General features: G+C 55.4%; 1 protein-coding gene across 1 annotated transcript in view; it reads right to left on the bottom strand.

The window, feature by feature from the left end:
• The window catches only part of TXNRD2 (thioredoxin reductase 2), a 50996-nt gene that overhangs the window by 12716 nt on the left and 14947 nt on the right, over nucleotides 1–23333 (bottom strand). The window contains exons 7-10 of the mRNA XM_006890450.1: nucleotides 21114–21184; nucleotides 10776–10795; nucleotides 10024–10115; nucleotides 7318–7492 (exon numbers count right to left, since the gene is read on the bottom strand). Coding sequence (XP_006890512.1) covers nucleotides 7318–7492; nucleotides 10024–10115; nucleotides 10776–10795; nucleotides 21114–21184 — 358 coding nt within the window. The remainder of the gene's footprint in view (nucleotides 1–7317; nucleotides 7493–10023; nucleotides 10116–10775; nucleotides 10796–21113; nucleotides 21185–23333) is intronic.

A 23333-nucleotide genomic window follows, 5' to 3' on the forward strand; every position in this document is an offset into this window, starting at 1 on the left:
CTCCAACCTCTGTCACCCACCACTCAGTATCTCAGCACAAACCATGAGGCAGTGAACAGAGCCTACGGCGGAGATTTCCCTGCTTGGCTGGGACCAGAAGCTGCACTCCTCCCTGCCTCGCCCGTCAGAGGTGGTGAGCACCCCTTTTGGGGCAGCTGTGGACCTGGGGGTGCTGCGGGTGTGTCAGTACAGCCGAGCGGATAGCCAACACACAGCCCCCTCACACACGGAAGCTTCCAGTGCACAGAAGCTGGGTGCTCTGTAGATAAATATGGAAAGTACGTGTGAGCATGGGAACAAACGCAGTGATACCAAGAAACGCACCAGTGGTGGGATGGGAAGCAGGGAGGGGCGAAAATGCAGCAAGAGCACCAGACGTGCAAGAGATGCCTGACACATTTCTGGAGTGACCTGGATAAAGAGCCTATGACGGCCAGACACACGGCACTGACAAGAGTTGGGGGCCCCTGAGTGGAGTGGTGGGAGGGACCTGCCAGATGGCACTTGGGCCTGTCACAGGCCTCACTGAGCAAGGACCAGGAACAATCCCCCAAGTGGCCACTAGGACAGAAGTGTGCAGACAAAAGTTCTGGTTGATGTGAGACTCAGTGACCTTGGACATGCACTAATGGTCCGTTTCCTCCTGCACTGGTGTGGGGACCCAGTCGGAGCGCGTGTGACCCTGCAGCCATGCAGGAAGCCAGAGAAGGTGCGAGTGAGCTGATGGCCAGCCCAGGTCAGGAGCAAAGAAAAGCAGACGCACTTGAATCATTTCCCTTGTCGTGAAAAAACCTCTAGGATGCAGATATAAAGGTAAAAGCACAGCGTATGGTCAACGCCAGCGCCGTACGTCATGTCCTCCCCGTCCACAGTTCCAAGGTCCCTGCTGACCAGCACCTACGGTCCAGTTTGGCAAATGCTGCTGTTTCCATGCCAGGGGCAGGGGAGACTCTGCCACACACTAGGGTGACCTGGTTTGCTCCCGTGGGACAGGTCCTTAGAAGGGAGATGGTGGCTCAGACAGGTGAGGTGCTCTCCTCACACCCGCAGGTGATGTTTCCCGGGCAGGGCCAAGTCAGAGGCCTCGCTTGATGCTGCAGTATGTACACTGATGGCGGCGGAGACGGGGCAGCCTGAAGCCGTGCGCTGTTGTTGTTGTCTGCTGGCGACTCGGAACCAACTCCTAGCTGACCCTCCCGTGGGTTCTCGGAGGGAGGGGAAAGCCCACCCTTCTCCCACAAAGCACCTGGAGGACTTGAAATCGCCTGCCTTTGAGCTGTCAGCCCAACGCCACCAGAGCTGCCAGGGGCTGTGTGTTAATCACTGTTATTTCCTTGCGTGTGAATCATCTGTTCCTGCCTTTCCTCTTCTACGGGTCATGGTCACTGCTATGGCTATATTCCTCTGTCCCATCTCCTGCAGACAGTGGTGACACTAGCACGCACTGGTCACTGCTGTGTGTCCGACGCAGAGTTCCTCTCTGCAACTTGGGCAGGCCCCATCAAAGGGGTCGGGTGACCTTGGTGTCCCTCCTGTTTCCAGGTTCCCCGGAGCCAGCACAGCCCCATTCCCTCCACGCTCCAACCTTCTGGGATGCCCAGGCCTAGTGCAATGACAGGAGCTCCGTTCCACTCGGGCTCCCGGCACAGCTGGGCGGCTGGCCCTCCTCTGATCAGACGGAGTCACCAGCTGCTGTCCCGGCAGGGGGGCGTGTGGCCACCATGCTCGCCAGCCCATCAGCCTCCCAGGAGGGGCCCAAGAAGGCTGCAGGCCGAGTGCCACCTGGGTGACTGCCCCCCGTCCCCGGCAGAGGCCGAGTTCCCACCCGGCCCCCGCCCACCGGCTCCGGGACGCCGGCGCTCCCTCCGATTTCATGGCTGCCTCAAGCACATGATGGACAATGCATGTAACGAGCAAGGTTCCAGAGCCAGCAGGAGGGTGACAGGGTCAACCAGGGGCTAAGATCCGGGCTGAACAGCAAGAGGGTGAAGGAATGAGCTAGAAGCTCGTTAGACAGAGGCTCCACGTGCTCTGCCGTGTCTCCTGACAGAGGCCAGCTCACCTCCTGCCCCCAGGCCTCACCCTCAGGCCTCCGGGCCTTCCCTATCCACTCACACTTTCTTCATTTGGTTTCCACTACGTTCTGACCCAGGATAGACACGTGGAGGAGCCGGGAGAAAGACCCAGCCAGATGCCAGGTGGGTGGGGCTGGCTGGCAGGTCGGCCAGTGGTCACGGTCTGGATCTGGGGGCACCCTAGCATGTAGCCTCTCCCCCAGCTACACAGGCCATCGGTGCTGAGAAGCTGCAATGGACCATCCCGTGGGAGGGCAGGAGACCCCAGTGGGCAGTGAGTGAGCCGGCCTCACTGTCCTTGGGGTGGGGTAACAGGCAGGGAAATGGGGTGAGGTTAAAGCTGGTGTCAAGCGCCATATCGGGAGTGTGGGGTGCTGGTGGGGCGTGGGGTGCATGGTGTGGGGCTCTGTGTGGGTTGTGGGCACAGGGTTCAGAACATGTTTGCAAGAACACACACACATACACACACACACGCGCGCGCTCCTCCCCTGCAGAACCCTGCTCATCGACGTGGGCCTCTCCTGACCTCGATAATTACCCTCTTGGCACTTGCATAGAAATAAAAAGCTATGAGCGAGCTCTGGTGGCCTAGTGGCAAGAAGCTGCATTGCAATCTCAGAGGTACACGGTTCGAATCCACCAGATGCTCTGCTGGAGAAGGAAGAACAATCTACTCCTGTATCAGTCAGATCTGATTCGACGGTACACACAAAAAATAATGAAATAAAATAAAATAAAATTTTTAAAAAAAGAAATAAAAAGCTCTGGACTACCAAGGAGGTTCTTGTAGCTCAGGTCTGAGAGTGGAGGGCACCCTGGCAAGAGGTGACCATGTTCCCTCCCGAGAGCCGCGAAGGGGCAGCGCGGGGCAGGCACCCACGAGCTGTCCCCCACACGAGGGCCAGTAACGCCATCACAGCGGGCAGTGTAAGACCTCAGAAGAGTAGGGGTGAACACGCATTTCCTGCAGTTGCGGCCAGGATGCAGCCCCAGAGAACACGAGCAGAGAAGTCACCCCAGTGCAGGCTGGGTCTGCAGAGCACCCCTCTTCTGTTCCTGGACGTGACATGCACCCCAGTGAGGGATTCCACGGTGATGTGTCTGGGTCCAGCAGAGCCACGAGTGAGCCACGGCTGCCCCGGGGATGTGGGTGAGAGGAGGCGAGTAGAGGCAGAGAGGCAAGGGAAGGAAGTGGTCCAGGCTGCCCTCCTCGCACAGTATCCCCTGGGCGCCAACAGCCTCATCTGGCTGTGGGAACAGCAGCAGTGCATGATGGGAGGGACAGGACTCCAGGATAAAGAGCTGTCCTCCTCCACATGTCGTGGTCAGGCCCCTCAAGGGTCACGGAGTCCAGAGACGAAGACAGGAGAGCCTTCACCCTTATCCACAGGGATGGACGGAGAATTATCCAGAGAGGCTGGGATGCAGAGGCCACGTGACCACTCCTGCTCCCACTGGGCCCATCCTGGACGAAAAGAATCTTAAGCAAAGCCCAGCCCTGGCTCAGAAGCTTTAACACGAGGAGGTGGCATCTGCTCAGATGCACCATCTCCTTGGCACGCTCGCTCCGCGGGCAGCTGGGCTTCAGGCCACAACTAGTTAACTCGCGGGGGGCTGGCGAAGCGGAGCCCCGGCGCGGGCTGGCTGCCTTCACTCAGCACGGTAATCGGCACACATCTGCAGACAGGAAATCCCCCGCGCGGCGAGTTCCCAGTCTATTATCTGAGACACCTGGTGTGGGTGGCTGATTCAGAGACAAACAATGAGAGGGGGGGCCCCCCTGCGCAGCAATTAACGGCCTTACCAGCTCATATGATTAATCCCCCTCGTGGAGATCAAGGCTGCACAGGACGACTCGCTTCTCATCCCTCCATTCTGTGTCCTCGTCCCTCACGGCGGTGGCCTTCTGCCTGGCACCGCTCTGTGTCCCACAGGCCCCGTGCAAACACTTGCATGCATGTGCTTGGGGGTGGCACACAGGGGGTCCTTCCCACCTCTGTTTCTAAAGGACTCAAGTTGGCCGCCCTGCTCGCTCTGGACTGGGAAGCTGGGCTGGAGGAGGCAGGCCGCGTGCCAGCTGGGCAGCATCTGGCCGTTCTGGCCGTGAGCCCTCGGGAGCAGCTCATCCTTTATTGCAAGTGAAAATAATGCCTGGATAAAGGCTGATCGGTGCAGCCAGCAGCAGACATTCCTGGGTCCACGACTGGGAAGTGGCTCTGCGTGTTTACAAAACTTGGAAACCTGGGCCCGGAAGTGCACAGCGGAGTCAGCACTTGTCCCAGCAGCCCCCCCCCCCCAGCCCACCGCCACCCGGCAGCGCTCTGGGAGCAAAGGTCAGAGGCCACGGGCGCCGGAGCGCCCCCACAACAGCGTAAATCACGTAAATCACGCTGGCTGGGGATACGCTTTCTGAAAACAAAAATGCTCCGACTGACTCCAAGAGGGGGACAGTGGTACTTGGGCCTTAATATGTGTATGTGAGTGTATGTGTGTGTGTGTGTGCATGCGTGTGCATGCAGTGGCACTTGGGCCTCAGGAGAGAGCAGAGTGAGAAAGAGAGAGAGAGAGACAGACAGAGAGAGAGAGAATGTGTGTGTATACACAACCACTCAGTCCCTGACTCTCTAGTCACCAGGGTGGGTGGGTGGAGTGTGGAGAGACATTGGGGGACCCATTAGGGAGCACTTCCCCTCAATGGCTGGAATGGAGTCTAGGAGAATAAACACCCACTTGCTTTGGTGACGCAGTCCACAAGGTGCTGCACTACTAATCTGAAAGCGTGACCCTCAATCGTGGTTCAGATCCACCAGCTGCTCCACTGGAAAAAGGGGGGCAATCTCCTCCCGCGGGGTGCACAGCCTCTACTAACCTGCTGGAGGGTCGGCCACGAGCCCATTCCAGCTCAGCACCAGTGAGGTGGAGACACTCGCTTCCACGCCGCTCCCTCTCACACCACCACTAAAGGGTAACGTTTGACTGAGTGTATTTCTCGTGGTAACATCAATTTTAAGTCAAGATGCACAGAATTCACTCCAGGCCACCTATGGCCTTTCCCGTCTTATGGAACCTGTTTTCTGTCCACAGAGTGAAGCCTCCACACAATGCAGGGAAATAGATTAGCTTCTCCAGAAACACACTTACTAGCACAGCTCTGCCCTCCTGTCATGTCCAAGGATGCTGCACTCACCAAGTCATGACAAACATCAAGAACCAGCTGGACGTACCCCGCTGCACCGTGCGCTGGACGTACCCGGCTGCACCGTGTGCTGGACGTACCCGGCTGCACCGTGTGCTGGCTGGTTCCCGGCTGCACCGTGTGCTGGCTGGTTCCCGGCTGCACCGTGTGCTGGCTGGTTCCCGGCTGCACCGTGTGCTGGCTGGTTCCCGGCTGCACCGTGTGCTGGCCAGGGCAGACGGCTCTTTACACTGGTATTATTCACTCAGTACCAGTAAAGGAATGGATTCCTTTGAGCTGTGGTGTTGGAGAAGAGCACTAAATAGCCCATGGACAGGCAAAAGGACAAACTAGTTATGTCTTGGAGAAAGTGCAGCCAGGGCAGGGCGTTCCTTGGAGGTAAGGATGATGAAGCTCTGTCTCACATACTTTGGTCATGTTGCTTGGAGGGGTCAGTCCTTGGAAAAGGACATCATGCTTGGAAAGGTGGTGGGCCAGCCAAAGAAAGGAAGACCCTCAATGAGACAGACTGACACAGTGACTATAAGAAAAGGCTCTTAAAAAAAAAAGAAAAGAAAGGGCTCATCATATAGGGAGCTCTGGTGGCCTAGTGGCAGAAAGCTGCAAATGTAAACCCAGAGGTGAGCGCTTCGAATCCACCAGATGCTCTACTGGAGAAGGAGGGACAATTGCCTCCTGTACCAGTCAGATCTGATTTGACCATACACACACAAAATAATAAAAAAAATTTAAAAAAAGAAAGGCCTCAAGAGGACAGCACAGGATAGGACAGAGTTCAGATCCATTGTTCACAGGGTCGCTATGAGTCACAGTTGACAGAGTGAAGAACAACCACCGTTCCAGGTGACAGGGCCACCACAGTGAGAAAGCAGGACCATAACAGCTCCAACTTTGAATGTATAACTGACAGAGTTAGGAGCCCAGGTCACAGCCTGGGTGGAGATATCTGAGCAGGTAACTCACTGATGTGGGACCCGTAGTGCACCGACGGCCATGCCCCGGGCACACAGAGGGCAGGGGTGGAGTGGGCATCTGGGCCCCTCTCTATGAGGATGGACTGGGTAGGATGACCTTTTTGCTGATTCTCCTCCCCAGAGCTCAGGGTACCCCTCCCAGCCTCATCTGTCTGCCAAGGCCTGGATCCCGCAGTGTCCCCTCTGGCTGTGCCAAGCCCCACCTTCCTCCTCAAGGGGCCAGTGACTTAGACTGCAGATTCAGGGCACAGAGGAGCCCCAGTCCTGGAGTCACCCCTCACTTTTGGGTGGTAGCTGGCTCTCCTCATCTTCCCTAGACATGGGCTTTATAAATATGTGAGGCGTGGACACTGAAGACTGGTTAGCGAGACTGTCACCTCTGTCCTGCAGAGCCACAGCCAGCTGCCCGAAGTACCAGATACTGAAGGAAGCTGCTTGTAATTTACAAAGCGGGGTCACCTGACACACAACAACATGACAACAGCTAGTGTTGCAGCCGAACTGTAACCAAAAGCAGATCTCATCTGCTCAAGAGAAATTTTGCTGCCCCTGTTGCACGCCATCACTGATTCACTGTTGCTCCTCCAGCAGCTTTTAAATCACACGGATGGAGCCTGCCCATCCCTCCCTCTCCCACAGAGCAGCTGGTGGATTTGAACCACATACCTTTGTGATTGCAACTCAGCTTCTAAGCAATAGGCCACCGTTCCAGATTCCCCAAGAGAAACCCACCTACTTGAAACCTAGTGGGGGACGCATAGGTCTTACGTGACCGACCTTCATAAGTGATCTAGCTAAAGCAATGCGAAGCCAGGAGGACCAAGAATGAGCCTAACTGTCTATTTTCCGGATGCTCAGGCCTCTCTGACGCGTGCTTTCAAAATCAGGCCAGATCACAAACACAGCAGCCTGGCATGCAGGTGGGGGTACTGGGGGATCCTGCGTGTAGGGGGCTAACTCTCCTGAGAGTCAGTATATGGGGGAGACCCTCACTGCTACCAGGAAGGAAAAGATGACCCTGTCCCCCCCAAGATTTGAGATAGACACGTGGGTGTCATGCGGCACCACTCACCAATGGCCCACAGGACAGTGTTGAAGATGTCTGTGTCCTCTCTGCCGGAGGCCCGGTCCTCCCAGGTCACCTGGAGATGGCCGTCGGGGAGCCTCTTGACCCCCAAGGGTACGCAGCCTCTCAGGAAATGTGTGCCGTGAGATGTCATGTGCTCCGTGACCAAGGAAGACATTTGCTGCCGGCACAAGAGAGCAAGTGAGACATGCACAGAGAGCCAGTGCGTCCCAGGCATGACAGTGCCAGATCAGGGCTGCCAGGGGTCTGCTGGGAGGTGCCTCCCGCCTGCCCAGTGGGGGGCCTTGTCCAAGTTCTCCTCATCCAGGACCCACTTTTCCTCTACAGCTGGACACACTGGCCCCTCTTGGCACCACATCTGTCCCTGCACACCATGGCCAGGATTCACACGGTGTTATGGACTCAACCGCGCCTCCCACCAATATGGTTTTTAATGGTTTCATACAATATTTATCCTTGTGGGACTGAGATAGTTCACTCAGCATAAGGCTCTCCAGTCCCTCCCAAGTTAGGCAACAATTTACAAAGTCATTGCTCCTGCGTGCTGCGTAGAACTCCATTGTGTGAATGTATCATACTTTCTCAATCCATTTGTTTGTGGTTGGATAATCTGGGCTGTTTCCATGTTCTTGCAATAGTGAATAATGGTGCTGTGAACACTGATGTACAAATCTCCATTTGTGCCCCAGTTCTTGTTTTCTCAGGGTATACTCCAAGCAGTGGAACAGCTGGGTCATATGGACTTTCTATGTTCGGCTTTTTGAGGAAACACCAAACTGCCTTCCAGAATGGTTGTGCCAATCCGCCAACGTGTCTTAAACGTCAACGGCTATCTCTAGCTGGTCTTCCTCTTGCTCATTGACCCTCCACGCTTGCTCGCATGATGTCTCTCTCCATCCCAACAACACGCCCAGGGTATGTGAGACACACCTTTGCCGTCTTGGCCGCTAAGGAGCAGGATAGGTGGACGACACAGTGACCACACAGTCGTGAGGTCAAGGGTGTCAGAGGTGATGAGGACAGTCTGGGACTGGGCAGGGTTCAGATCTGTGCTTCACACTTGACTCAAAGGCACCTGACAACAGCCACACCATCTCTAGCCAACATCATGGGCCCATCACTGTTGTGGTGGCCGATCGTCAAGCTGGAATCAACCCGTAGCTGACCCGCCGCGGGTTTTCAGACGCAGTAAACCACACGGGAAGACACTGCTCATCTTTCTCCTGCAGAGCTTCTGGTGGATCCGAACTGCATACCTTTGCATTGGAGGTGCAATTCCTTATCAATAAGCCACCAGAATTTGCTCTGGAAACCCTACTGAATCTATATTCTATTAGAATCCGCTCAGGCAACGGGTTTATCAGCTGCAGAGAAGCACCTCTTCTCTGCTGATTCCAGGCTGGCCAGACACAGCTGTGTCCTGTGTCCCCACTGGCCCTGCTTGTCCAGAGCTGTCACTGTGCCCATTTGTGTGGCCAGGTTCCTTCCTCAGTCACCAGGTGGCCCCCTGCCTCTGCCCTCATTGTGGATGGCGGGGAGGTCAGGGTGGGGTCCTGGGGCCGGGCTGGGGAGTAAGACACCCAGCTGGAGCAGCCGGAGGCCTGGTGGGCCCACGGCCTCTTCTCGCAGGAGAAAATAAACAGTAGCCGTTTAAGTCCTCTCAGGAGCAAACAGCTGACATTTGCACAGGTGTGTCGGCCTGTCCTGGCAGCCTGGGAGCACCTGTCTGCGATCGAGGGCCCGGAGGCCTCCCTCAGGAAGGCCAGCCCTGACCTGCGTCGGCCCTCGTCCTGGTGGGAGCAGTTCATCCTTCTATAGCCTTCTGGAGCCTTCCAAGCTTAAAGAGTCTAGCCTAATCTGCATTTAAACTACCAAGCCTGCATGGGCCGCGTAGAGATTCTGGTCACCCCGGTCCTGCTTGGGCCATGTGGTCTGGGCCTGTGTGCCAGAACCATGCATCCATGCCACCCTGTGAGACACGCCCACACCACCCCCCTGAAGTCCTGATCCCTGAGCCACGTCCCATGGCCACATCTTCCCCCGGGCACATGCCCTGCCCTCGGCTCTCCCTGCCTCACTCTCTGGTGATCTCATGAGGACATAGATCATCTACAGGCCTCCAGCTGCCCTGGTGGTCTCAGCCAGGGCCACTCATTCCGTGGAGGCCCGAGGGTCTGGATCTCCCGGCCACAGGTCCATTATGGGGGTCTCTCTGCACCCTCTGGTCAATGTGTGGAACAGGGGGGACAGCTCAGCACTGCAGATTCTCCCAAACACCAGACCTACGCCCACCAGATGCCAGCCTTGGACCCTGGCTCCAGCTCCCCACCCGCGCTGCCACCCACAGCAGGGTGAAGTCAGGGACCCCACCCCGCACCCACCAAAAGGTATTTTGCCAGGACTTTGGCCTCTACAGCTCTCAAATCTCATCCCTGTCCAATGCATGACTTCCCGGCCATGCCTGTCTCTGCCCACGTGCTCTCCCCGGACAACGGCAGGCCCAGACGCTTCCCTGGACCACTGCGGCCCCCACGGGTTCTCTGCTCCAGGCCCATGCACTCTGGCATTTGGTTTGAGCTCCATTCTGGGCCTGTTCCTACGGACACCATGCCCAGCCCATGCTCACACTGAGTCTGGGAAAGGGCGGGAAGTACACACCGCTTGGCGGCAGGGCCCACCGGGCAGCAGTACCTGGTCGAAGCCACGCAGGGGGATGCTTCGCATCATCAACGTGGTGTCCAGGCCCAAGCCGGAGAGGAAGCCGGCACATTCGAGGGCGACGTCTGTGGCCGGTGGTTAAGGAAGGAGAGTGTGACCGCGAAGCAGAAGGGTCAGCCGCAGGCCCTCAGGAGGCTGCTGGTCCTCAGGTAGCCAGCCCCAGGAGAAAATTCCCAGGGGAAGCAAGACACGGAAGCCCGCTCACTCTCCCACCCACGTTTCAGGCTGGCCCTGGAGGCAGCGGCTCCGTCAGCTCAACAGAGGCGGCTCCTTTCAGGCCCGTGGGGCTGTGGCCTGGCAGTTTAACCTGACGAGGGTTTGCATGGTGACAGAGACTCACCAGCTGGGGCTCCCGGGGAAGAAGCAGCCATCCCTGACAGATAGGAGGCAGCTGCCGGTGGCCTGTACTCAGCAAACCTTCCACCCCCTCAGCCCCAGCCCCACCCCGATCCACATTCTCTCTGAACAATGCAGCCTGCGTCCAGCCGCCTGTGTGAGCCCATCTCTCCCAGTGTTAGTCCCAGGAGATGTGTCCAGGAAGTCCCAGCCACAGAAGGTCAGCACCGAGTGGTCCCTGGGGCAGAGGTCACCACCCCGAGTGACCCCTGAGTGCCGAGGTCCAGGAGGCAAGCGACCTGCTCTACAAAGGTGAGGGGCTGGAGGCATGACCCCTGCTCCCAGGAAGCAAGAATTGCAGCCTGTCACCCCCATGCCAGAAAGGATACAGCTGGCCCCGACCACCAACCTGCGATAGAAGCAGAAAGCAGAGTGAATGTCCAGGCATGGCCACAGTGCTAGGAGGAGCAGCTGGCGTGGGGGACCCTGGCCCTGGAGCCCACGGGCAGCGCTGTCAGCTCAGTAGATGGAAAGGTCTAGAACTCTCTACCGCAAGGCTCTGTAGACCACGTGCCACTGAGGCGGGAGAACTACAGACTTTTGCTCTGACAGCCTAGCCCGGGTCACTCTGGGCCTCTTGGGCCAGGCTGGCAGCAGGGGACAGGTCACAGAATAGCAAGCTTGTGCCTGGGGGGTGGGGAGGAACCCACTGTCTGTGGGCAGAATGTACTCGGACTACAGGGCCAGGCTGGGAGGCCCACACGTGCCTGAGCAGTCTTGTCATGTGGTGCCAGGCCCCTCAGAGCTCACTGGATTAAAGGAGTCAGGGTCAAGGGCACTCATAGCAGACGGGACACCGAGACCAGCAGAGGCGTCTGAAAGATTCCCTGGGAGCCCAAGATCACTCTTGTTTCTCAACTCCACACTCTCTATACAGACAGACAGACATGTGTGCAAACACAGATCACGTGTACACACACAGATCACGTGTACTCTTATATGTACATGCACACACATGCACTCACGGATCATGCACTTATGCATATATGTGCACATACAAATCACACACTCATGTATGTACGTGTGCACACACAAGTATACACACGTGCACACACAGACCATGCACTTATATATATGCACGCGTGCACAGATCACACACTCTTATATATACATGTGTACACAAAGACACATGCACTCTTATATGCACATGTGCACACACAAGTATACACGTACACAGATCACGTACTCCTATATGTACATGTGCACACACACACGATGCAGATCATGCATGCTTATATGCACATGTGCACACACTATAAGCACACACATGCACGGATCATGCCCCCTTATGTGTACATGTACACACACCAGCACATACACGTGCATGTACAGACCATGCACTCTTATATGTACATGTGCACACACAGACCAGGCACTCTTATGTGTCCATGTGCACACATTTGCATACACACAAGCACATGCACACAAACCTGCAGATGTACACATGATACACACACATATACACACGAGAAATACACACAAGTAAAGGCATACACACACTAACGTACATGAGAGCACATAAAACACATATGCACATCCATACGCAGATAAGAACACATACACAAGAACAGAAATACACACACATGAGCTTGCATGGGTTCACACACACACACACACACATGCACGCACAGAACAGCACCCCCAGCTCAGGCATGTGGGTGGGCTCGGCGGCTCACCCCTCAGCCTTTGAACAAGAGGAGGTGCTGGAAAGGCGGCTAAGCCCGGTGTCAGCGTTAATCCCGGCAGGTACTAATGATATAATTCCATTTCAAAAAGCGGCGTATCCTTTGGAACACTCCTACAGGGGCCCTGCAGGAAGCAACCAGTGCGAAGAAGCTTCCTCGGGGGAGCCAGGGAGGACAGAGCCACACGAGTTGCTGCTGTCTGGACGAGTGGAGGGAGCTGTGGCTGCAGGATGTGAGGTGGGCCCAGACCAGCCCGTGCCAGCTGGCTCTGCAGACCAGAGGGGCAAGGGACACCGCCACAGTGCCATGGACGGACACACACGCACACACACACTCTCTCTCTCCTGCATATACAAGACATATCTCTATACACAGGCTCCCCAGTGTGGCATGACCACCGAAGGTTGGTGGTTCAAGCTCACTCTGGGCACCCCAGAAGCCAGGCCCAGCTCTCTGCTTTGAGAACACTACAGAGTGATTCCACCCTGCACACACTTGGTCACAACTCAACAGCAACTAACAATGATGACATTTAGGGACTTTTCCAAAATTACAACACCTCGACGCTTTTGAACTTGATGTTTTGGAAATGCACGTCTTCCTTTGAGCTATGAAATTAGGAGATACTTAAAGAGAACCCAGGGCAGAATTTAGCTGCTGTGGACATCCTGCCCTAAATGCAAAAATGGAACTGGTGTCGAGCTTTGATGCCAATCACAGGGGCCCTCTGCTCGGGCTCCTGCCATGGGCCCTGGAGCAAGTGCTAAGGGGCAGCACGGATGTCTCTTCCCCTGGCCAGCCGAGCCACCTCCTTGTCATACGGCCCTCCTGTCTCTGTGAAGCAGATACTGTCATGCGAAAAGCACCAGTGCCCTGTCCACAAGGGTTGTCACTGCCTCCACCTGCAAGCTGGGGACAAGCTGGACCAAGGAGCTTCTCAAGGCTTCCTGTGGACGCTGCTAAGGATGCAGCAATTCTGCCTCCTTATTTTGGGGAAAGAATAAAAAAAAAAAACAAACCAAAACCCCTCCTATTTTGGCAGACCACATGCCCAGCCTCCTGCAGTGGTGCTGGCTGGGGATGAGGGGAGGAGGACAAGCAAGTGAGGTCAGCTCTGTCCTGGCCTCTGCTCTCCGGACCCTTTCAGAGGGGAGGGCAGGGGTGTGCGGTGGACATGTTCTCAGTGGGAAAGTGGATGTTTCCTCACCGGATGGTCTGGGACTTCCTTTCCTCTTTGTGAACAAGGGCAGCAATGGGGCTGGTTTGTATTCGGTTCTCGTCCTTAACTTTAGGACAGGAGAACTCAGCCAGCAACGTCCCTTCAAACGGGCTGGAGGAAGAACGCGCCGGAGCAGGCTGGAAGCAGTCAGAGTCCCGGAGAGCGGGTGCCATGCTGGAGCCTTGAGCCAGTGCCCTGGCAGGCCTTTGGTTGGAAGAGAGACCTAGAGGGGGCCCTGTGGGGGCCGCTACAGGAGCTCCAAGGCCCATGTGGCCAGGGATGGTTAGGGGTGGCTGTGAGGGCGGGGTCAGCTCCTCAACTAGGGAGAAGCGTCACCAGTCAAGGCCTCGCCTGGACATCTGAGGGCAGAAATCACCGGACATAGAAGGGCCCTGGAGTGACTTAGTCTTCACAACGCTGGGAGGCACGCCACTCACTCTCCAGCCCTCAAGTCCATTTTAAATGGACTCTGGGCAGCTTCCCTCTGAGGGTGTGAACGTGACAATGAGCCAGGGAACAGAGGGCCGGTCCAAGCTTTCTCCTCAAACGTGAAGGAGGAAGACGCCTTCGCTCAGGCCCAGAAGCCCAGGCTCGGAGATCCCTATGTGCCTCTCAAGAGGATGGATGCCTTCATCCCTGTTCCTGCTGCGTGGGGGCATCCACCTCAAAGTGCCGTTCCAGGAGAGCCGGGGCCCTGGCAGGGCCTGCTGTGCAGGGACAGACATGTGACCGGCTTGGGGACGTGAGTGGCAGACCTGAGGATAGGGGACTGGGCACGGGCTGCCACTTCAAACACGGAGACCCAGCAGAAAGTGGGGCAAGAATAACAGTGGCCACGGGCACCCATCTGTGGGTCTTCACCGTGTGGGGTACAGTTTAACATATTTCTCTTGCACGTGGGAATAGGTGGCTTCTGGCTTTATAACAAGGGTTAAAAAAATGTTCTTTTGCTTTTTCAAGGAGAGGAGCGAACAGGGGCTGGGGGGGTGGGAGTGGGGTCGGCGGGGAGAAAAGTGCAACAATGAATGAATGGAAATCCAAAATCTCTGTAGATGTTCATTGAAATAAATAAAAATAAAAAATTTTTAAAAAACCCTAAAAACGTTCCTTCCAGGGCAGCTCTGACAGGCAGCGTGAAATCAGCTCAGTTTACACAAATACCCTCCCTGCCTTCTCTTCCCCTCCCTGCTGGAATCTTCACAGAGCGGGGTGGGGGGACTGCAGGGTGGGCCGGGGGGTCCCTGAGGCTGTGGAGAGGCGGGCTCGCTCTCAGCCAGGGGAAGCAGCAGTCAGAAGCAGGCCCAGCCATGCTGTTTGCCATGAACACTATCTCCTGGGAGGCAGGAGTGCAGGGCAACCACGAGGGGCACACGGCTCTGAGCGCAGCCCCCGCTGCTACGGGGCAGGCGGCTATGCTGGGGCTGACCTGGACACTCAGAGCCCGCGTCCGCGACCTGACCGCTGGGCAGGGAAAATGCAGAAAAGGTGACTGTCCCCTCGGGGGCCCAGGGACCCCTGGTGCATAGTGACCTAGATTTCTCACTGTCTGATACCCGAACCCTGAAATGTGGCATGAGAGGGGCTCAGGCTTGTGGATACATATGAACTAGAGGCAAGAGCTCTGGTGGCTTAGTGGTAAGGAATTGCACTGCCAAGGCAAAGGTAAGTGGTTCGAATCCACTGGCTGCTCTGAGGGAGAAAGACAGGCAGTGTCCTCTGCTGTGATTTACCGACTCTGAAAACCTCCTGCTACGGATTGGTTCTCACTCAATAGACTTCAACAGTAAGAAGTAAGGGGATCTCTGGCCTGGGATGGACAAGCTGGGAGGTCTTACCTGAGTCCTGCAGAGACCAGGGAAGCTGCATGGCCACCAGAGCCTCGGCCCCCTCCACCAGCCTCAGCTACACTAGGTCCCTTCCGCCTCACCTTCAGCCACGCTGGGCCCTCCTCTGACCCCCCCCGAGCCTTGACCATGCCAGGCCCTCATCTACTGTGAACCTCGATTACTTCCCCCCTGCAGGGTCCAGCCTACTGCAGTGCCCACATTGATCATTTTCCCCCAACTGTTCCTGCCTGGGGTCCCCCTCTCCCATATCCCTCAGTCTTCCCCACTCTCCCACCGGTCTTGGGATTCCCCGGAAAAATAAGGAAATATGAACAATGGAAGAGACACAGCCAGTGGTGGAGGCCCCCTAGGTGCTGTACCCCAGAGCTGGCTCCAGACACCCACTGCCTCAAGCCAGGGGGTCTTCACATTTGACCCATCTCTGTGGGGTTCTGAACTGGGGCGCTCGGTTGGTGCTGGCCCCAGTTGCCAGTTCCCCGTATGCAATGAGGAACACGGATTAACTGTCCCCCGTGCCGCTGTCTCTGCTGTCTGTCTAGGCTCCCTGCTCCTCCCAAGACCTGACCACCAGGAAAGGGTGAGAGGGTCTTCAAATGCCCATGAGGTGACCACAGAAGCGGGTGAAGCGTTCCACTGCTGGGCTGCAGTGACCAGACCCCAGTGCTCCTGGTGACTGTGGGAGCGTGCGGCTGCAGAACCCACAGAGGGGCTCTCCATGGCCCCCACGTCCACTTGCCGCCCCTGGGGGCATCGGGGGCCGGGCCAGCTGATGCAGCACCCCTGGCAGACAGGGGGTACAGGCGCTCGGCTTCACACAGACAAGCACCAGCCAGTCCTGCCGCACCCCTGAGCCAGCTGCACCCCTGAACCAGCAGCCAGGCCTCCAGGCCTCCCGGCCTCCCGGACTGAGAGGGCCTGTGACCGTCCCCACACGGCTGCTCTGGGGGACGCTCCGGGGCCAGAGGAGCGGCCCTGAGGTCCATATTCATTTCAGCTCCATTTTAAAGGCGAGTTAAAATAAACACGAGGAATATTTATAAGGCAAATAAATCTGGCAGAAACAGCCCCTCCAAGTGTGAGCGGCTGCCTCCCCCTCGGCCCGACCCAAGCTGATAAAATACAGAAATGCTACTGTAGACCCTGCAGGCTTATTTTGACTACAGCTGAGGAATGTAACATGTAAACACTGACTCCCATATTACACTGTTACAACTTGCATTAACAGCACCGGACAAAAGCCGCTTTTTCACAGAAGCATCGTACAGGGGATATATCTCCAGCTTAATTTTTTCCCCCCTTCTTCTTAAAAAAAACCATTTCCTCACATAAATCATGCTCAGAATGAAACGGGTGACTGGTACACCACAAACACTTTTCTCCCCCCCCCCCCCGCCCCCTTCTCTCCCTTAAACAATAACATACCTAGATTCCTTCTCAACGAAAGAGCTTTAAAACATCTTCTAAATGTTTCTTTGGAGGGAGAAAATAAACACTGCTGTTTCTTTCCTGACCAGAATAGCTGAGGCCGGGTCTTCCTTGGCTTCTTCGGCCGCCCTGGCACATTCGGGGTAGAGGAGGTCGGCAACCCCGCACACCCACTGTGTGCCGCCTGTGCCTCTCGGCCTGTCCTGCACACCCACTATGTGCCGCCTGCACGAGTAAAGGGAGAAATAAACAGCACCCAGCACCTCCTGTGAGGGTCTGGGAGGACAAAGGGAATGTGGCTGTGAGGGTCCAAGGAAGAAGTGGGAATACAGAAGCGGGGCCAGACACAACTGCTGCAGCCTCGGATGAACTCCCTCTCCACCCCGATCCACAGTGCTGCGTCTGGAACTGGGGGCACCAAGACCTTGGGGAAGAAGGAGCTGCCTTCTCGCCACAGATCAGAAAGAGCCACTAATCACTTGTTATGCATCAGAGAGTTTGGACAGTGACCAAGGAGGATAGAAGGAGAATTGATGCCTTTGAGCTGTGGTGCTGGAGAAGAGTATTGAGAATACCATGGACTGCTAGGAAAACAAACAGATTTGTCCTGGAAAGGGTTAAACCGGGTGGCTCCTTGGAGGCAAAGATTCTGAGGCTCCATCTAACACACTTTGGACATGTTGTGAGGAGAGACCGGTCCTTAGAGAGGGACATCATGCTTGGGAGGGTGGAGGGACAGCGCAGGAGGGGAAGGCCCTCTATAAGGTGGATTGATTCAGTGACTGGGATAATTGGGATGGGTGTGTCGGAGACAGTGCGATTGGCACAGGACAGAGCAGAGTTTAGGGCTGTTGTACATAGGGTCGTTATGAGTTGCAAGCAACTCGACGGCACATAACAACAACAACAGACGGTTAAGATTAGGAAGGTGGTGGTGGTGTTATGTACCATCGAGCTGGAACCAAGCAGCGGGTTGACCCTGGTTGACCCTCCAGCGGGATTTCACAGGCAGTAAATCTCACGGGAGGAGACTGCCCATCTTTTTCCAGTGGAACAACCATCTGGTGGATTCGAACTGTGTACCTTTGGATTGGCAGCACAATTCCTTACCACCAAGCCACCAGAGTCCCTTATACAATTAGGGTGAAGACCCCATAAATTCTGGAACTCTGTCTCTAGTCCACTGCTCCTTCTCACTTGCCAGAGGGGACCCGCTGTCTGACTCTTAGACCGTGCACTGTGTGCATGGTTGGTTGTGTTTCTTTTCATCTTTCACTAATAAACCAGACACTACAGGCTTTTGTGAGTGTCTGTCTGTCCGGCAACCTTCTCTGGACAGAACTTGATAGTGCTCTCCAAGGCATCGATCCTTCTACCCTGACACTGGAACCTAACACCTTCCGGGGCCTGGAGACACTGTTTTGTTTCTGAATGCAAGAGAAAACCAGCCCCAAAGCATGATCATACGAAGTTGACATATGAAATTGGCTTGAAAGGCGTGGGACAGGGACACCGAGAGACGGCCCTTGGCGACAAGCAGGGCTGATGGCCAGGAGGCAGCACCAAGAGCAACAGAGTGAACCGCTTCTATCCCAATTCTAGAAGCCTGCCGGGGGCGAGGGGTGCTGGCTGACTGCGTCTGTGTCCCAGCAGGAGCAATCAAAACAAGACAGAGAAAGCTGGGAAGAAGGACGTGCAGGCCTGGCTGGAGCGGTGCAGAGGGACATACGTGAGGCCCTCGAACAGACAGGGACGAGGGCGCTGCGGCCAGGTGCACACGGGGACGTGACCTCCAGACTAATCAACAGGCAGGGGATAGGTTCACGGGGTAGGAGGCCTTATGAAGTGTGAAAGACTGACAAAGAGGGCACAGCATGCAACACACACACACACACGTATATAAGCATGCACACATATACTCCAGCATACACACGCATGTAACATGCCAATTTGCACATCCATACACACACACACACTTCAATCTGGACACACAAACACACCTCCTCTCCTCACACGTCACCTCGCACGCCCCTCACGCTCACGCTCACGCCCACACCCTTCCTCACACCCGCTCACAACACAGACCACGTGGCAGGGACTCTGGCCGTCTAAGTGCTGGGCGAAAACACTGCAGTTTCTGCCAAGTGTGTGTCACTCTTTTGCACACACACTCGATCTCAGAGCCATGCAGTGTAAAGGGTTTAAGGTATATTTTAGAGAGGGACACCTACCCCCCAGCCTGTGCACATCACAGGCAAGCAAGCACCCTGTGAAAAGCCAAAAGACAACCGACAAGCTGCCACCCCTGAGACACAGGACGGTACAGACTGAGGCCACCAAAGGGTCCTGCTGTTAGCTGCCACCGGGCACTTCCAAACTCCCAGGGACCCCACACACGCAGAGCAAGACTGCTCCACACAGCACTCCAGGCCAGGCCCTGTCAGGACAGAGTTCCAAGCCTCGCTCCCCAGGCCCCTCCGAGTGGGTCTGGACGGCCAGGCACAGGTCAACGGGCCAGGGCTTAGCCATCTGCACTGGCCAGCGATTTCCAGGGAAAGGAACGTCGGGAAGCAGGTCAAGGATCAAGAGATGCGTCACACTTGTCCACACACCACACGCACTCGCACGAGCCCAGAGACACACTCATATGCTCTCACACTTAGGTACTTATCACTCACACACACGTACCCAGAGACACACTCACATACTCTTACACATAGGTACAATATCACAAACACACACACACACACACACACACACACACACACAATTAGGTACACACACACACGCTCTCATACATGGGTATATCACACACACACATACCTAGAGACACACTCACAAACTCTCACACTTAGGTACATGTCACACACATACACATATCCCAAGAGATACATATACTCTTCCACTTAGGTACACACCACACACACACTCATACACACACCCTGAGACACACTCATATGCTTTCACACATAGGTGCATATCACTTATACACACACACACGTACCCAGAGACACACTCACATACTCTTACACTTAGGTACAATATCACACACACACACACACACACACACACACACATTCTTACACTGTACACACCACACATACGCACATTAATATACTTGCACACTTAAGTACACATCACACACATTTTCTTCCATATACACACACACAGACACACTCCCGTCCTCTCACACTTATGTAGACACCACACATGCGCTCAGAGACACACTCAGATATTCACACACTCACGTGCACATTCACACTGACAAATACCCAGAGACACAGTCTAATGCTCTCACACGGACGCTGTCACACTCTTGCCAACACACTGCACACAAATACCCAGGGGCACACGTGTTGTCACACTCAGACACGCACGTCACACATACACCCAGCGACATGCTCACATACACACTCACGCCCACGCCCACCTCATTCATAGACACTCAAACATACACAGTCACTCTTCAACACACACAACACACTACTGTGATTACATTCAAGGGATTCGAGACCCTTCACTCATGCTGAGGGAAAGAAGAGAGGGGCGTGCAACACACACGTGTGTACACACACACACACACACACACACACACACTTCCCCTTGCACAGAGGCCACAGAAATGCTCCTATTCTCCTCCCATGTCACCTATGCGTCCCACACACACACTCTAACTCACACACAGAGGACACATCCGCTGTTACTCTGGGTGCCACGGCATCCACTCACACACACTTCCACATTCACGTCCACGTGTGCATTGCTCACCCGTGCAGAGGACACATGTGCTCCTCACTCTCTGCTATCACTCACCCCTCACACTCCCCTCCATGCACACTCCTTCCACATGCATGCCCGCACACACATACACGCACACGTGCACGCACACCTGTCTGTGTGCACACCTTTTCACTCGTGCTCTGCAAGGCCAGGTCTGGAGGAAGCCCAGCTCCAGGATGGATGGCCAAGCCTCTGCCGCCCTCTGGTGGCCGTGCTGGGTCCTGCGAGCATGAAATCCTCTCTCCACCCACAAGAAGGTCTAGGTCTGCGGGGTGCAGAGAAGGCCCATCCCAACGCCCATGGCTTGGGAAGGGTGAGACCACCCACATCTTCGGTTCTCCCCCACACTGGGCTGTGGCTGCTGAAGCCCTGGGACCTTTCTTAAAATGTCAGGAGAAGCTACACGTGAATCAGATGACAGCTGAGACATGATAGAGGGGAGGGGCCAGACCAAGGTCATTTCCAACCCCGCTCCTAATTTCAGCAATGCCCACAACGGGACCAATGGATCCCATCTAGCTCCTTGCTGGAAAATCATTGCTCTAGACTTAGAATCCACATTGTCGCCTCCCAGTCACAGGACACAGAGGGTCAACAGCTGTGAGGAAGGATGAGAAATAGGCTTTCTCTTTGTTTCCTAAATCAGAGCGGGCACAGCAAAGCCAGGTCTATGCAACCCCGGGAACAGACAGGACACACTCGGGGCCTTACGTCTTTCCAGGGGACTCCTTCAGCCAGAAGATGTCGTCACTTGTGATTCCATATTCCAAGGCGCCCTCCACCTATCGGGAGACACACGGGTGAGTGAGAAGACGGCAGTGGGCTGGTCACTGGGACCTCCTCCGAGAGGAGGCCTGCTCCCCACACGCACAGCTCCACCAGCACCACTCCAGCTTCCAGCTGATGCGTGACTTCCATGGGGACAGATGCTGGCCTCGCTGGATCTGACACAGGTCCCATGTGCCTGGCCTCCAGCTGTGTGGGCTGTGCCCTTTGCTGATGGTCAGGTCAGCCAGCAGGTGCCCTCCAGGAGGGGTCAGGAAGAGAGGGTCTTTCTTCTGTTTTCTGGAACCTTTCTCTGGATTCAGACCTCAGGCACTGAGGCCAAAAGGGTCATGGGGACGCAGGGGCCACATAAACAGAGCATCAGAGCTGCACAAGTCTGTTCTGGATGCGTGCAAAGCAGGAAAGATGGAAGGCGTGCAGGTCAAGGGCGCAGCAGCCCAGAGCTCCGGGAGGACCCAGGATCAGAGAGAGGAGGCCGACTGAGCAAGGGACAGCAAGCTAGCAGCTGGAGGAGCTGAAGTCAGGGCTTCCAACCATAGAGACAAGGGCGAGGGCTAGAGTGTCAGTGAGGCTGGTGGAGTTGGGGGCGAGCCAGGGGGTTCCTGTCCACTGAGGCAGGAAGGGTGCACAGAGCGGTGAGGAGTGGGGTTCGAGCCCAGATCAGGCTGGAGGGCAGGACAGGTCCTGAAGTACAGGATGGGCATCATCTCATGTGAGAGACAAGGCTGAGGGCTGGGCCCACCAAGGCCCCCTCGAGGTGCCAGCACAGGTGGGCTCCAGATCACCCTAATATCCTGATGGGAGCCTGTCCCCAGGTGACCTCAGAAAGGGCTGCTGAGCTTTTGGGGGAGCTACGAGGCGCAAGGGTCCTCTTTCTGGTCTATGAGGAGTAAGATGTGTTCCCAGGGAGGAAATGGGACTTCAAACAGTTTACAGTTCCAAATGGCAGAAAAAATAAAGTCTAGGGTTTGCTCAAGGAAAACGAAAAGGCCTATTAAAATCAGAGGGGATTAAAATACAAACAAGCTTCAGGGGGCAGAGCGGGTGGGACATGGCAAGGCAGAGCAGGGGGTGATGGGCAGTGGGGAGGTACCGGGCGTCTGCAGGCAGGACCGTGGGGGGCGGCTGTCATGTGCACCCTGACACCTAGGAGCTCCCACTGCACCCCACCGTCAAGGGCCAGAGATGGCAGGTAGCAGGCACAGGAGAGGGCAGCAGGATAGGCCAGGCCAGGCCTTCTCCCAAGGTCTTTGGGTGAAAGGTGTGTGTGAGTGTGTGGATGTGCGGTCAGCCAGCCCTTCTCCATAAGGCACCTGTGTGAGAGTGAGTGTATGTGCGTGTGTGAGTGTGTGTGTGTATGAGACTTTCAGGGGCTTTAAATAAACAGTGTGTGTGAGTGTGTGTGTGAGAGAGAGAGAAAGAGAGAGCAAGCGAGAGAGAGACTTTCAGGGGCTTTAAATAAACGGTGTGTGTGTGTGTGTGTGTGTGTGTTTGTGAGAGAGAGAAAGAGAGACTTTCAGGAGCTTTAAATGAACATGTGTGTGTGTGTGTGTGTGTGTGTGTGTGTGTGTGACTTTCACGGGCTTTAAATGAACATATGTGTGTGACTTTCAGGGGCTTTAAATGAATGTGTGTGTGTGTGTGTGTATGTGTGACTTTCAGGGGCTTTAAATGAACATATGTGTGTGTGTGTATGTGACTTTCAGGGGCTTTAAATGAGCCTGACTTGAGCTCATGCTGCCAGGTGAGTGGCTTGCTGTCGCCAACTATGACCTTGGCTGTTGTATCAACCTCGAACACTCCAGGCAGGATAAATGACCACACATCGCAAGATTAGCATCTGACTGTGCATTGCTCATCAAAAACCAGGGAGGCCAGAGGGCACGCTGAAAGTGATTAAGGAAAAGAATTGTGAGCCAGGAACTCCAGGTCCTACAAAGCAATCTTTCAAAAAGGAAGGAGAGCGCAACGAGAAGCTGAAGTTATTCACCACTAGTGGATTCGCCCTGTAAGAAATAGTAAAGGGATTTATAAAATGCAATCGATGGGAATGAGCGTATGAAACACAATGTGAAGGAAGGAAAGCGTGAAACACAATGTATATGGATTTTGTATGCAAACCAATATAAAATAAAAAAAATTAAA

This window comes from Elephantulus edwardii, unplaced genomic scaffold (genome assembly GCF_000299155.1).
Source record: "Elephantulus edwardii isolate Elephantulus edwardi_28Jun2011 unplaced genomic scaffold, EleEdw1.0 scaffold00089, whole genome shotgun sequence".
In the NCBI taxonomy this organism is placed as follows: domain Eukaryota; kingdom Metazoa; phylum Chordata; class Mammalia; order Macroscelidea; family Macroscelididae; genus Elephantulus; species Elephantulus edwardii.